At 33.0% G+C, this 16,245-nt stretch overlaps 2 protein-coding genes and 1 pseudogene across 2 annotated transcripts; all 3 read left to right on the forward strand.

The window, feature by feature from the left end:
• LOC140960231 (uncharacterized) lies at positions 1-1,160 on the forward strand. Its single transcript, XM_073418422.1, has 2 exons — positions 1-873; positions 983-1,160. Exons 1-2 carry the CDS (start codon positions 363-365, stop codon positions 1,063-1,065), a joined length of 594 nt encoding a protein of 197 aa, XP_073274523.1. The 5' UTR covers positions 1-362; the 3' UTR covers positions 1,066-1,160.
• Positions 1,161-4,557: 3,397 nt separating this feature from the next.
• On the forward strand, positions 4,558-13,976 carry LOC140958739 (actin-related protein 2/3 complex subunit 2A-like; annotated as a pseudogene).
• Positions 13,977-14,505: 529 nt separating this feature from the next.
• LOC140958491 (protein MAINTENANCE OF PSII UNDER HIGH LIGHT 1) lies at positions 14,506-15,782 on the forward strand. Its single transcript, XM_073415950.1, has 3 exons — positions 14,506-14,758; positions 14,944-15,078; positions 15,339-15,782. The coding sequence occupies exons 1-3, from the start codon at positions 14,606-14,608 to the stop codon at positions 15,660-15,662; spliced, it is 612 nt and encodes a 203-aa protein (XP_073272051.1). The 5' UTR covers positions 14,506-14,605; the 3' UTR covers positions 15,663-15,782.
• Positions 15,783-16,245: the final 463 nt, after the last annotated feature.

Genomic DNA, 16,245 nt, shown 5'->3' on the forward strand with positions numbered 1-16,245 from the left:
AATCATTAATTAAATTAGAAAAAAAATTAAGGTTACAAAGAATTGAAGTCCTTAGAAATGGAGGGAGGGGAAGAATCACAGAAAATAAAGGGCTTCCTCTCCCATTGTTCCCATTTAAGCGCTCTTCCAACCCCACCCATTAATCATTTAGAGATTACAGGAAAAATCAAATTAAATCAAACAAAATCACTCTTATAGGGAAAACTTGATCGAAGACATTATTAATACCGGCCCCGGCCCCTTCCAACACCACCACGTACGGTACGAGGAGGTTTCCTGCCCTCCTCGCCGTGCCCACGCATCTTCTTTTTTGTTTGTTAATTTCCCAAAATTAGCTAGCTAGCTAGTAATATAAATTTTATATGGGAGAGACCGTAAATGAGACTACATTGGCAACCCCGACGTTATCATCATCATCTTCATTTGCATCTGACGAAAGCGACGAGTTGCAACGTTTAGAGCACGCACCACCTTTCTGGACGACCCCTAAAACCAAGAAAAGATTGTCCAAGCAGATGTCCATGTGTGAAGTCCCTAGAGACATGGCCTGGGAGAGGCGTCGCCTCCAGTTCCTGTGCCAAGAAAGGCGTAAAAATCTCACGGATGAGGACTTGAATGAGCTGAAAGGTTGCATAGAACTAGGTTTTGGCTTCAATGAAGAGGATGGGCAGAAGCTATGTAACACCATTCCTGCCCTAGACCTTTATTTTGCTGTGAATAGGCAGTTTGCAACCAGTCCCATCTCGAGCCCCGCGAGCAGTGGCTCGGCATCAGGCGTTTCTACTACCTCCTCTTCGTCCCTCGGAGGCCATTCCTCATCACTTGGGAGCCCGAGAAGCGACGTTGATTCCACCTGGAAGATATGCAACCCAGGTTCGATCCATTTTTAGAAATCAAATGGAGTTGTGTGCATGCATGCATGTCTTTAATATATATATTAGAATTAATGAATATGACGATGATCGATCGATCAATCAATCAGGTGACGACCCTGAACAAGTGAAGACAAAGTTGAGGCATTGGGCGCAAGCGGTGGCATGTTCAGTGATGCAGTCCTCCACTTAGTGAATACATGATATATATATATATGGATTGTACAGACAGAAAGATCGGACGAGCCCAACTAGTCCCTTCTTTCTTCCAACATTCAAGTTTCCATCTCGATCACATTTTTTACATTCAAATCGACTAGGTTTATTTATGTGCATATGTACAAGCTGTACTCTTGGCTACAAGCTAGGTAGTCCACTTTAATTTCTTGTCTCGGCCTTGTAATTACCAATAAACAGTGTGTGAGTTGAAAGCAGCAACCATCAACCATATATATTGTGCATTTTACAAGACTACAGGAATATTATTATTANATATGCTAACACTATGTTTAATATAACATGTATGTTAAATTGATAATCCAGCTCGTCAATTGAATACATCGGATGTACGTACGCCTATTAGCTAGGTTTAATTCAAACTAAATAATTTAGCAATCTTTTCAAATAAAAAATGAGTAGCATTTTTTTAGAATTAAACTGTTTTAACATACTCAATTCCTCATTGAATAATTCCAACGATTTAAATTAAAAAAAAAAAACCCGACGACTGTTGACCAAGAACAAAACTATATCAAAAGATTTAAAAATAAAAGATATAATAATAATATTGTTATTTTATTATTTTAGTTGGTGTTATTGTTTTTTAATTAAAATTTTTAACCAAAATTTATTTATCTGATAAATGACAAAAAAAATTTACTTCTTGAAAAATATTTACTTATTTTTTTAAATTTTAATAACAAAANTTGTAATATTCTGTCTTAACATAAAAATATTTATTGATGTAATTCATAATCAGAATTATATTTTGAATATCCCTGTAACATCTATTTTAATATCACAACCTTAAATTTGTGAAAAAATAATAATTAGACTATGAGTATTCAAAGTAATAAAACAAAAAAACAAATTTATCAATTTTTTTTACAACCACCATAATTTCTAAATTTCTCATAATATATTTTGAAGTTATAAAGTTATATACATAAATCACGTCCTTGAAAAAGTAACTACAAGTTCTACAAGTATTTATTGGTGGAAATTTGACCGGGCATAAAACATGAATATAATTGTAATCTTTTTTAAAAAAATATTTAAAAAAACATAAGAAAATTTTAAAAATATTATAAATCATTTTAAGTAACGGTAGATGTAAGAGCAATTTGTTTCACATAAAATGATTTGAATTCATTCTTATTCCTCATTTTTCTATCACTTTGATGTATATAGAGTAATTATTACATATAAAATCAATTTAAACTCATTTTGCTTCTTTTGAAGTGTTCTCTTATGGTACCAAACAATTATTTATGTTTTCCACACATCGAATTTTACGGTTTGGCCTATTGACACTCACGTCAGTGCAATCCTCATTATGTCCACCATTAGCTTAGTATATAGCTTTGCACGGTAGATAACAATTGTAAGAAATAAAAGTCGTGTCTTGGTTAATAATTATAACTTTTAACATAAAAATCAAGAAACTTTTGAACTAAAAGATTAATCTTTTACTATCATTCAATTTTGGTGGGTTAAGCATGCATGATGTGTGAACTCCTTGGAAGTTCTCGTGCGTCAAGCTCTTGACCCGTGAAACAGTTTCATAAGAGTTTTTGGGCCAATTTTTATTTTTAACTTGAGTAAATTAACATTCATTAATAACGTAAATAATACCGACTAATAAATTTGAAAACTCTAATACAATTGTGTGAATTTACATATATGTCATTATCTTCGTTAAATAATATTAATAAATACATGTATTTTTTTTTTCGTTTTCATATATTAATTGGGAAAACTAACAATAAAACATGTATTTATTATTATTATTATTTTAAATTTCATTATAGATATAGTTTTTTTTAAATGCAGTGTAAATTTCATTCCAAAAAATAAATACTAAATTTAAATTTCATTTCAAAAAATAGTGGCTAAATTTTATTTTTCTTCAATTTATTTTACAAGTCATTAATAGGTGGGAAAAAATATTTATTTATTGTTAATATTATTACTATTTTAAATTTTTTTAAAAATAGAATGTAAATTTAATTTCAAAAAATATATTAAATTTCATTTTTTTTCAATTTATTTTAGAATCTATTAATTAATATATGAAAAAAAATTAAACAAACAAAGAGATATTTATTATTATTTACGTTATTCATAAATGTTAATTTATTCAAATTAAAAATAAAATTGGCACATAAACTCTTATGAGGCTGTTTCACATGTCAATTTTCTGAAACTTGTCTCTTATTAGATCCGAAACATGAAAAAACATTGTGTAGGACCGAGCGTTTATCGCTTTACCAAAAGTTATAGCTAGTAGTAATGATGCAACTCAAATCTTTTAAACCGCACAGCAGCTCAAGCACTACGGTTCGATCGCTCCACCAAGCAGGGACAATTATTGCACCCAACAATCTCCCTCCCAATAATTTCACTTTTTGCAATCAATGGGAATCGAACCCGTGCCCTTGGCTCTGATACCAATTGTAGGACCGAGCGCTTACCGCTTTACCAAAAGCTATAACTAGTAGTAATGGTGCAACTCAAATCTTTTAAACCGCACAACAGCTCAAGCAACACGGTTCGATCGCTCCACCAAGCAGGGACAATTATTGCACCCAACACATTGTTTTTCATTCCGTAAATGACTGGATCGACCAGTCTAATGGATATATATCTATAAAACTATCTCACAGAAGACCTACTCAAAAAATAGATAACCATAAAATTTTGAACAAGAGTGTAAACTTCATCTTCATTTGATTTATTTTAAAATACATTAACATTAATTAATGAAAAAAGTCAACTCGTCTCAGAGATATATTTCCATGATACCGTCTTACTGAAGACTTACTCAAAAATTGGATAAATATAAAATTTTAAACAAGAGTTTAAACTTCATTTTTATTCGATTTATTTTAAAATTATTAATTAATAGAAAATATAAATAAAACAAAGAAATATCCAAAAAAAATAATAGAAATAAAACAAAAGAACATCCAAAAAAATAAAATAGAGTTCGTTAATGAAACAAAAATAAAAAACAGATAAATAAAAAATAATAATAATTTTTAAAATAAGGATATAGTTCATTTTTTAAAAATGAAATGTAAATTTCATTATTTTTCTATTTAAGTGTAAATGTTAAATTTTCATTTTTCTTTAATTTATTTTAGATTACATTAATTAATTAATATATGAAATATAAACAAACAAAGAGACATATATTAATGAATATTATTTAATTATCATAAGGACATACATGTAAATTCACAATTCAAATTCATATATTTATAATAGTAATAGATAATAGTAATAGATTAATAGTAGTTTCATTCAATCAATATATGAAATGTGATGATAACAAAATCGATTTGATGGCAGAAGATCATGATAAACATTTTTCATATAATAGTTTTTTATAATAATATTTAAAATCTAAATGTATTAATTACATAATATTTATAACTTTTAATGATAATTTTTTTTAAAAAAAATGGACGAAGTGCACCACAGACCCTATGTACGTACGATCGGTCTAGCCACTAAATTTCCCCTGATGTTAACCATAGCCGGCGCTTGCTGATTCCTACTGTACTCGGACGCTTGGTTTGGAGCTGAAGCAATAAGATTCCTATCTATAATTTCTACAGGGGTTGAGCCAAGATATTTCCTCCAGATTTTGTCAACCCGTCTTCAGAAGTAAGAAACAATCACCTGTGCATTCTTAACCTGTTTTAGTGCTCTTTTCTCTTAATGATGATGCACAATTCCTAATTATCTTGTTATTTTGCTGATTCCCTTTCGGTCTTGAGAAGGGAGTTGAATTGGATTGCCAATGGGTTCAATTTGATGATGTCCGATACCGTATTCAGGTGATACATGTCTGATTGGATTCTCTGTTGAATGTTGTCATCATATAGTAAGTTATTGACGAAAAAATTTATATGTTTCTCCTTAAATAATGTTATATTGCTTTTTTCTAGTTCTGCATGTGCAAGGGCTGTGGACCTTCCATCTCTAATTCCTAACCTCTTTGCAGGCAAATGTGAAGAACCCAAATATCTTGTTTCTATCTGTATCGATACCAACTCCACCTCCGGAAACGACATTTTTGAATGGGCTTCCTCCAGGTGCCATAGAAGCTGTCAAAGCCACATATGGTGTGGTCTTACAAATTCTCGATCTTCCCAGAGATGGTTTTAATCTCACTGTAAAACTTAGCTTGTCAGAAGTCAAAACTCCCCGCAGATGAAGGTACTATCAGTTATCTTTTCTAAGGTTGTTTTTGCTTTCCAACATTCTTCTTAGAGATATTGTTTCATAAATTCCTAGTTGCTCTATTCTTTCCTTTATTGCCTGCATTTGCACATGTTTTTCAATTCTGTGTTGAAGCATTCCTCCATGCAGTCATCAGTGGCAATTTTGCTACAAACTTTTACAATCTACAGAAATGTTGAGAAAAACAGAAACTAGCTATTCTGGCATCTAACGTGATTCGGAGAGGGTTTGGATCCTGGGAAAACAACTGCACCACCGTTTAGTTAATTGGTTGGCCACAAATAAGGGACCTTTCAATCCAAACACCAAAGTTTGCTTCAAATCTCCTGAAATCGAACTACTTAAATTGTAAGAATATTTTAATGCATGATGTATCAAGCAGAAGAGCATTGATAAGATCGTTTTTTTAAACTTAATATCAAGGAAACTTTTTAAGTGGTTATCAATCTAATACTTTAGAAGTGTTGAATAAGTGCGACTCTGCTTGTTTCCACGTGTACAAGTAGTTTCTCAATTTTGATAGCTAACAACTAAAAGCATATGTTGTTTCTAACGAGGATATTGTTTATCTTTTTTGAGAATCGAAGGCAAAAATGCTCCATTTCCTACACTAATAACTGCATGCTAACACCTGCCTGAAATTGGCTCTGGGAGGTAAGCTTAAATGATTTATAGCCTTGGTTATAACTTATTTTTCAACTTGTCTTGAGGATGTTAGACTAGTTGAGTAGTCCCTGAAAATGCTTGCAAGACAAACAGTGATTCCTGGGCCTGTAACTAAGATGGTTGAAGCCATGACCTATGATTGGTCGTGACCCGGATGTCAGGATTGTGTGACACCCTACCCTTTATACTGGTTGGAAAATTTTATACCCGAAAGTACAAATCTTTTTGTTTTATACAATCAACTCCCTCTGCTAATGGAATCAAGATCGAGTGGTTTCCTTTTCTCTTGTATTCCTACTTTTATGGAGAAAAGAATCAATAATTTGTGGTGTAATTCTATGTTTCTATTCTGCCTGGAAATGCCTAATGGTTCCTTTTACTAAAGTTGATTTAGAATCTCCAGTATTTGAAATACAGTGCTGTTACTAATCAAAGAATATGAAACCAGTGTGTTACATTTTGCATTCTGGAAGTGAATAAATATATTAAGTTGCCCCCCAAAGGAACAAAGAAAATTTGCTTTATCCTCTGCAATCTAAAGTAACACATGAAGTCTCCTCTTTTTAGATGCTAAATGATTATATGTATATATATAATATAAGTTGAGTTTTGATCTTTACTTTGACAAATGAATTTCAGCCCCCCCTCCTCAAGGAATGTTGGTTTTGGAATTTAAATTAAAGGTCCTTACTCTTGTACTTCACCTGCTATACCAGAATTTTCTTAGTTCATGTCAGCCAATTTCATTCTCCTTCAGAAACTTATTAATGTATGGTTCAATATGCGCATGCATGAATTCTGTACCTTTCATTTTGAATTCTGGCTTATTTATTATCTAAGGTTGATTTTGCAGAACATAAACGGGCTCTCCTGGTAAAGATTTATTCTATTCAGGAAGTGGTATTGGGTGCCCCACTGAGAGCAATTCTGAAACAATTTTTCTTGAGGACCGCTAGATCTGATTTAAATCAGCTTGTTTCTCTTGTACATCGGCCAAATGGGGCATTTTTTTTCCTCCTCAGGTAATTTGTATTAACCATTTTTATTCTGCTGGTGAATTGTGAAAACCATATTAACATTATTAGTTTAAGCTCATTATTGTGGAGCCTGTATGTTTTCCACTTCCACTTCTATTTTCATGGTAATCTACATTCAACTTGCTTTCTGCCACCATCTACATGCAACCATATTAACATTATTATTTTAAGATGATGAATATAAGAACCTTCTTGGACTTGCTTGCAGCACTTGTACATCCTGTGAAACTAACTAGATCGATAAACCTAGTCTTATATTAAAGGTTATGGTGCCCCAATTCATGTTGGACCTGAATAGCATGTGGCTGGTGGTTGCAGGCAGAAAAGGTGACTGATATTCCCCATGCATTTCAGGGATTCTGTAGACACTGTTCTTGCTACTTCTTTCCTACAGGTACTGGGTTTATTTTTGGGAAATGCTATTTTCAATGTTCTGATCTGTTTGGTTTTGCCTTTTCTTTTCTTTTTTGCCCATCTTGCACTTCTCAATCTCCTTCTGAACTAAGTAGGGAAAGTAAAATGGAAGAACCTGAATGTTCTGTTGGACACTTTTACTTATTGTTTGTGTCTTTTACATTTTTAAAATGCAGAGTCTGGTACATTTTAAATTGGAGAGGCCTCTGCCAGATTACTAATGTTAGTCATATACAAGTTCAAATAGGATCTGGATTTATCTGTTGTACTGTGAGCACTAAAAATAATTATGTTTCTTTTTATTGCTTCCTCACTAGATTTATAATTGGAAGTGTTGCACTTTAAAATGAGAGAGGCCTATGCCTGCGTGGCAGGTCACTTGTTTTTTGTAGATTCTTGTTGTTCTAGTCAGATTCTCAAAAAAAGAATTTGGTTCTAAGGAAGTGTACCTTATTTTCTTGCCATCAGACTAAAAATTGAATTATCTATTTGTTTAGTGACAATTTTTTATGTACATTTCTAGCTGCTATGTGTTTTAGAGCTTCTCCAACTGGATGTTATCTTAGCTCCTAGTGCTAAGATAGTGCCTGGATTTGTGCTCCACCCTCTGTGCTAGGTTGGAGGAATGCCAACGCTAAAAAGCATCAGCATTTTAATTCATTTCTATTTTTTTTGTTTTTATTTTAATTATTATAACAGTTAATCATGATAAAATTTAAGTTTAATTTTCTATAATGTCATTAGATTATTTTGTAAATTTTAATTTTGAATAAGTTACTTATTCAACAAATAATGGAATTAATTATTATTTTATAATTTTTTTATTTAATTGATTAAAGTAAACAAATTAAATTTATTAGTTAATATATTACCTTAATATGAAATTATAGTATGTAATTACTTATTATATCAATTGTAAATTTTATTATTACATAAAATTAAGTAATAAATTTAATTATTTAAATTGATATAATTTTAAATAAACTTAATCAGTTATTTAAATGAACATTTTGTTTTAATCGAATTAATTGTATACATTGATCAAATATAAAATTAATGTATTGATATTTTTACTAAATGCTTGCTATTTTGAAGTTAGTGCAATGCTAAAATAGAGTCATGGGTTAGAGATTGCTTGCCTGACCCCAAACGATTGAACAAGTGATATTGTTTCTTTGAAGTGTACTTTGTCCTCTTAAAACTTTTTTGCTTCACTTATGCGTGTTCCCAATTGACTTTCTTTTGGCTACTTAAATAATCTATATACTTGGTTATTATTCAGGAATTTGTGGAAGCAAGGCAAACTCCTGGATTTAGTAATGCACCTCCTTGTCCGTGGTCTCCTTCACCTCCTCAAGAATTGCAAGGAGCTTGCAGCGAATCATTATCAGCTAATGCTGGATTTTTTAGTTTTGGTAATGCCTTAAATTTTGAGCTGATACGTTTATCTATTTTTTTTCTGTTTGTTATTTCTCATTTCTTCTGGGTAACAATCATTGTCCCGCGTCATGTGGAAGGAAGAAGGATGGACAGAACTGTTAGGAGTTTACTGATATTACATGCTTACGTGAGTTATCATGTCAAGGTAGGAATCTGCACATTCAAAAGCTTTAGTGTTGTGTTATTTTCTCTACGGATGTAAGAAACAAATATCAATGAAAATATGAAAACTGCACAGTTAGAAGATAAGACATCTTCTTTGTACTTGGCATAAATTTTTTGCAGTGCATAGACACATGCGACATATTATGGTAAAAATTCTTTGGTATACTTGTGGGATGCCGTCCAGATAACATTGGGCTAACCAGGGTTTTTTTTAAAGATCTTTGGATTTCCATGCTATAATTAAACTTAGCATTTGATGTTTATTTATAAGAAACGATATTATGTTGATTAATAAAATTAGTTGCAAAATGCGAACCAGAGGTACACATAAGACGAAGTGAGATCCATAGTCAAAATAGATTAGCTTAATACTAGATCCCAATTCATATACAAATCTGAGAACGTGAATTATTTAAACTCTACAATCCTCGAACTCCAGCGTGAAAACCTGAGTTTAATCTTGTTCCAGCACTCCTCAATCAAGTCTTCTTGATATATAAATATCCTCATATTCCTCTACATTCACATAGACCAGCTCAAACCGTGAACCGCCAAATTCCAAAAAAATTTGCCACTCCTCCCCAAATCTTGTTCGAGATACTCCTTGAACAAATCCCAAGTTGATCTCGATCCAAATCAAGCCGAACTCTGCCAAAGCTTTAAACCAACGACAATATGAAAAAATGACAATGGATGATCAAATGGTCTTGAGTCTCCCTTTCTTGCCCATAGTTGTTAAAAGAGCTGGCCTCAGTCGCTTGCGCCTCAGTCGTTTAAGCGCAAGGCGACTCAAGGCGCAAGTCCAGCACTTCGGGGAACTCCGAAGCACGGCAGATTGAAGAAGTGGTCACTTGTCTGCGCCTCGCTCTGAGGCGCTAAGCGCGCGCTTCATAGAAGCAACACATGCCTCTTTTTTTTAAAAGTTAAAAAAAAATTAAGCCCCTAAACCATCAGATTTGCTGTCTCGCATCTCACTTCCTTTGTGTCTCACTGTCTCACCTCTGCCTCGCCGGCCTCCGCTCACTTTGGCCCTCCTCCTTGCTGCCCAAAATTGGTAAAACCCAAATTTTATGAATTTCTATAAAACAAAATATAATTGTTTTTGTGTTTTTTAATTTTAATAGGTAATTGTTATTGATTTTTTGTTGTTGTTTTAACCATGTCAATTACATCAATGTCATAAAATCGAAAGGATATTGCTTGGAATTATGCAACTCTTTCGAATCCTAAAAATCAAAATGTTGTGTGTTGTTTTTGTGGTAAAATAACAAATTGTGAGATTATCGACACAAGCTACATTTAGTAGTGGACAATAGAAATGTGAAAGTTTGTCCGAAATGTCCGGAGCATGTTAAAGAAGAAATTAAAGAGTTCATGAAAAAAAAAGAGTAAATTGAATAATCAAATGGATGATATTCTTGATTTTGATGTTATTGTTGATTTGGAAGAAGATGAAGATGATATTCAAAGTAAAGTGAAAGAGAAACGACCAACATCCGGTTTAAGTATCCCTCTTACGGTGCAGGGTAAAAAGTGTAAGCAAACCGGACATATTAATCTTTATTTTATGAAAGATGTAGATGAAATTGCCAAACAAAGACGTTCGAAAAATAAAAGTCTGTTTGATGAAAATAAAAAGATATTAAGAGACATTGCGTTTGAGAAATTTGCTGCATGGATGTATGATGCTGGAATTCTTTTAATGCCATTAAATATGATTCTTTTGAGCATTGTATCAATGCTATTTAGAGTTATGGATTGGGAATGAAACTTCCATCATATCATGAAGTGAGGTTAAGTATTCGAAGAGAGAGTTGGCAAATACTAACTTGCTTCTCAAATCCCATGAAGAAGATCATGTTAAGTATGGGTGCACAATCATGGCAGATGAGTGGACGGATAAAAAGAATAGGACTCTTATAATTTTTTGGTAAATGGTCCGAGAAGAAGTGTATTTATTGAATCAATTGATTCTACGGGTTATTCTCACACAGGTGACAAGATGTTTGAGTTGCTTTCTAACTTTGTGCTTCACGTTGGAGAAAAGAATGTGATTCAAGTTGAAACAGATACTGCAAGTTGCAATATCAATGCATGTAATATTTTAATTTTATGTTACTTCCAAGTTTCAAGTAAGAATTAGATATTTTCAATTTGTATGATTAAATTTACTTTCTTTTTTTACGTTGTCTTTTGGAAAACCAATTTTCACACTTGTACTGGACTTTATGTGCAAAATAATTGTTTAGATTTGTTGCTCGAGGAGATATTCAAAAAATTCTTCGACTCAGAAAATTGCGTTTTTTTACCGTGAAGCGTGCGCTTTGCTTTGCGCTTTAAGCCCCAGACAGTTTATCGCTCTTTTGAGCCTCTCGCTTTTGACAATTATGCTCTTGCCGACGTAATAAACACCAATTTGGACAAAAAAACAAGAAGAGAACATTTTTTGCAACATCTCTGATGACTGTAATTTCCCAAGCACTACAATCCACAAGAAAACTTGCACCAATCTTCTGGTCTTTTGTTAGGTGCAGTTAGGGGTCGGTTCGCTGGTCACTAAGTTGAATCCGAGCCTCATTTGACCTATTAGGAAATAACGTCCAGTGTTAGGAAAATCTAAAGCTAGTCCTCCAGAAGAATAGGGCAGATGCTGATGTATCAATGGTAAGGTATTTATTTAATTTTAGCCTGTGCAAAACAAATACAAGAAAACACATATTCAAGTACCATATACTTTAGTACTTTATTTCCCATTTTAAGCTCAGAATCCTTCTGTGAATAACATAAAAAGTGCAAGAAAAATTGATGATGTTTCTTTGCATATCCATTACTGCTGTCACTTGCTGTGATTGCTATGCACAAATAATATTTTCCTTGTTTATGATCTATTATTTCATTTGATGCCATTTCTTTATTATTGTTGCTTCATTTAAATACAATAACTTGGATAATCATGATGAAGCATGATATGCATTATTTAAATATAGATGAGGATACGATAGAAGACAGAGCACAATGATGTAGGGGGGTCCATATAGCTGACCCCACTTAGTGGGATAAAGGCTTGTATGTTGTGCCATTTAAACGCGACAATTTAGTTGATTTTTTGAACTTTAGAGTCTGTCAGCATGTTGTGTTCAGTCATTACAGTAAGAACTAAAAATTAGCCAATTTGGGACTCCTAGAGCTGGTACAGTTGTTGAACTTCAGGACAAGGTATGGAGATCAGGCTGCATCAACCAGGCTTAGTGACAGGGGAATTAATTACTATAACAAGAATCATATTAGGCACTTACCTAAAGCATCTTCACTCTTCAGTGATCTTATAGATATATGCAAGAAAGACAATGGAATTAGAATATCCTGGTTTACGGAAACGATCATCACTTTTTAGTTTTTCACAGCAACTTGTGTTGTTAAACTCTGTAAAATTTCATTTCTGGTCAAATTATGTGGTTGAAGTCTTGTTTAAAATGACATATCTGTACTACTTGCATGCAGTCACGGATTTCTTCTTTAAACAGTGCTCAGAAGGTTTCGTGCATACCTGGATGAGATGTCGCGTGGAGTCACTCGTCGATCTTCATCACTACATTATTGTTTATCTCCTATCTTCTTTACTCACTGAAGTGAGTCTTCAATCTTCATTGCCACATTAATTCTTTATCTCCTGTCATCTTTTATTTAATTATTATGTCTAAATTATTATGTCTAAGGGTGGTGTACTTTTCTTGATTTTGGTCTGTACCTTACTGACAGACCATCGTTCGCAATAATGACAGCCTTGATTCACCTTACTTACTGACCATTCTCCAACCCGAGGCAAGTAACTTTTCCATATCTTGGTTATTGAAGAAATCATCTCTCATTAATGATTGATTAAGTTTATAAGACCGGTATATTTGAGTCTCATTTTGTGGAATTGAATGATGATTCTGGGTCATTCTTTTGGTATTTGGCACCTCAAGCTTTTGGATCTTGTAAAAGTAAAACTGATGTTGAGTTTCTTAGAGTTTTAGAGTTTGAGAGAGATGAATCTGTAAACTGTTCTATGATATCCAGGGAAATGTTGTCATTTTTATAAGTTCACTTCATGCAACTGGGTCAATTGGTTGTTGCCACTAAATAGATGATTTAGCAGTTTTGGTGTGTTGTACCTGTCACACTGTTTCATTTCCATGTTCTATGATGTAAACTTAGTAAATGGAGTCTAAACTCTAATTTAAAAACGAAAAATCAACTTCTAAAAAGTAAAAAGAAGCAACTGCTGAGAATTAGTGTTCAACTACAGGAAGGGTATGTATCTAGCATTGTTTTTGTGATTGAATATATGGGCTCTTGTAAAAGTCATTGGAAGGAGTAGTGAGTTGCTTGATGAAGGAGGCTGTTAAGTTGGCATTTCCCAACATTGAGGAAAGCAATCATATATCATACGCTTTGGCATTTTATACTTTTTTTCCCACTTGACTTGTACTTCGAAATCTAAGTTTGCAGAAGTGTGACAAGAATTTTCGTTCCTCAGGCTCTAGATCATGCCAAACCATATTCGGAAGAGGGAGCCAAAAAATCCACCCAAACCAGATACTTTAAGCGACTGTAATGTAATAATAGTGTAGAAACCCATTCGTATTATTGTTTTATTATTACATTTGTTTTGTAATCTTCACGCTTTATCATTCTGATGCAGACTTTAAAGGATGGGCAGTTTCAACTCAAATTAAGGTGGTTTGCTGATAAGTTACAGAGAAAAAAAAAGTCCCTCATATCTTTTGGTTTGCAGATTAAATTATTACCCACTGTTGATAAATCACTGGAATACATCGTTCATGAAATTAATTTTTGTCGCTTGTGCAAAGATTTATTCATCACAATCAAAGTTTTGTAAATTCAGGTATTATTTACAAATGTTTCCCAAAAAAAAAATTACATTCAACTATTTGTGGCTAGTTTATGTCGGAGTTATTATAAATAAGTACTTAGAATAAATTTGATCATGTATTGCTTAAATATAAGCTCATAGAAACTTATCCCGATTCCCAAGTACTGAAATTTCTGGAATGAAAATACTATAAGTTTGATTTGAGACCAATCGTGGACCTCTCTCACGCAAAGAGGTCATTAGCTTGCAATATGTCAAAGTCCAAATTAAAAATTATCTAGTTTTTTTTTTATGTGAAATACATATTTTCAGAAATATCAAATAAGCAAATGATCTATTACATAAAAAATTAATTAAAAGATAGCTTAAAATTATAGAAAATTTTAAAGCTGATATACTGTTATGATTGTTTAAATTAGCTTTACAAAAAAAATAATAATAATAAATTATCAAGATGATTTAGAAACGCGTTTATCGAATAAATTTTGCACTAATTATTAAAAAAGAAATTTAATATGGTAGGAATGTAAATAAAATATAAAAATATCGAAAAATATGGTCATCAGAACATGGTTGGATTTGCTTGATGAAGCCAACCACATATATATTCTTCATTATCAGAGCAATTCCTCTACCACACACAAATGCGATTTGTTTGATTCATGGCGTGTGTCCTATCAGCTAGCAGCAGCAGATTGCTGTTCAAGAATTACCGCACAAAGCTGGAGCAGCCGAAGAAGAGTTTCAAGATCATCAGGGCTTCTTCTGATGAAAGTTCTGATTGCAATGTTGAAGAATGTGCCCCCGACAAAGAGGTCTGTTTCTCTCCATCTCTGATGAATGGGTGGCTGATTCTTAATTAAGCTTCTAATCTATATATGCGTGTTTAGCAGTGATTGCTTATTTATTATATCCAATTCTTGAAATAGTTTTAGGGGGAAATGTTTGTGCTTTGTAGTTAATTGAGAAGAACAAACAATGAATTCAATTAAATTAACAGGTTGGAAAAGTGAGCGTGGAATGGCTAGCTGGTGACAAGACAAAAGTCGTTGGTACATTTCCACCCCGTAAACGAGGTTGGACTGGGTATGTAGAGAAGGACACAGCAGGCCAGACGAATATATATTCTGTCGAGGTTAGTACATCATGAATTTCTCTCAAAGATTAATCCAAGTTTTAGTCTTCAGTACTTTAGTACAAGGTTGTGGTAATTTTTATGTTTTCGCTGAGCTAATTATCATGGAATGAAGTCAAGTAAGAAACTGTAAATGCAATTTGCCTAGATCGCTTGACTAATATCTCTTTGACCGCTCATTTCTAGTCCTTGTTTTCGTGCTACAATTCAATGTCCAAACCTGTAAAAATACTGTATCTAATTGTTTTTCATATGCTCAGCCTGCAGTTTATGTGGCAGAAAGTGCTATCAGCTCTGGAGCCGCAGGTTCTTCTGCTGATGGATCGGGGAACACAGTGACTGTTGTTGCTGGCATTGCTCTAGTCTTTGTTGCTGCAGCTGCCTCCATACTTCTCCTAGTTGGCAAGAATCAACCTGCCACGCTGACCACAGATTACTTGGGGCCGTCCCTTAGCTATTACATCAATAAGTTTGAGCTTCAAGGTATTCTTAAAGCATCTGTACCTACTGTAACTGAAGCGTCCATAACCGAAACACCAGCTCCAGAAATTTTGCAGCCTGTGGAATCTGAGCAAGAAACATAAGCATACAGCGGTATCATCTACTAGCCAGTTGTATTCATTGTTCTAGCTTTCTTTAACAAGCTTTTGTTTACCAGATTTCTTGGTCTTCTTTAAATCAATTATTCAAAATATAATTATTTTGCATTTATATGGTTTTAATCAATCTTTAATTATTTGAATTTTTTCATATAATTGTTACAATGTTACTGCATTAAATAAGCAATAATATAGCAACGTTCCAAATTTATGATAAAAACATATTGCAAATTATATTATTACTTTTGGTTATCTCAGCATAAAAAAATGAGAGTAAAATCTTCATAAAACGCACTCTGGGGTTACTTATCTCTGCCCAATCATAGCTTGTGGCCAACAATTAATCAGATTAAGGATCCAATACTTAAACATACGCTTGTAATACATTTGGTGTACTCACTACACATTGGTATTTATGACAGAATTTCAAGCCAAATGACATAAGTTATTTATACTAAAAATAGTTTATAAGGTTGCCTATGATTTTGTTTTAATTTTTTAACTCATCAAGAGAGTTGATTGTAAAAATAATAGATTTGTGGTTTCACAAGATTATCTATATCTATAT

Source organism: Primulina huaijiensis, chromosome 15 (assembly GCF_012295235.1).
Source record: "Primulina huaijiensis isolate GDHJ02 chromosome 15, ASM1229523v2, whole genome shotgun sequence".
Taxonomy (NCBI): Eukaryota; Viridiplantae; Streptophyta; class Magnoliopsida; order Lamiales; family Gesneriaceae; genus Primulina; species Primulina huaijiensis.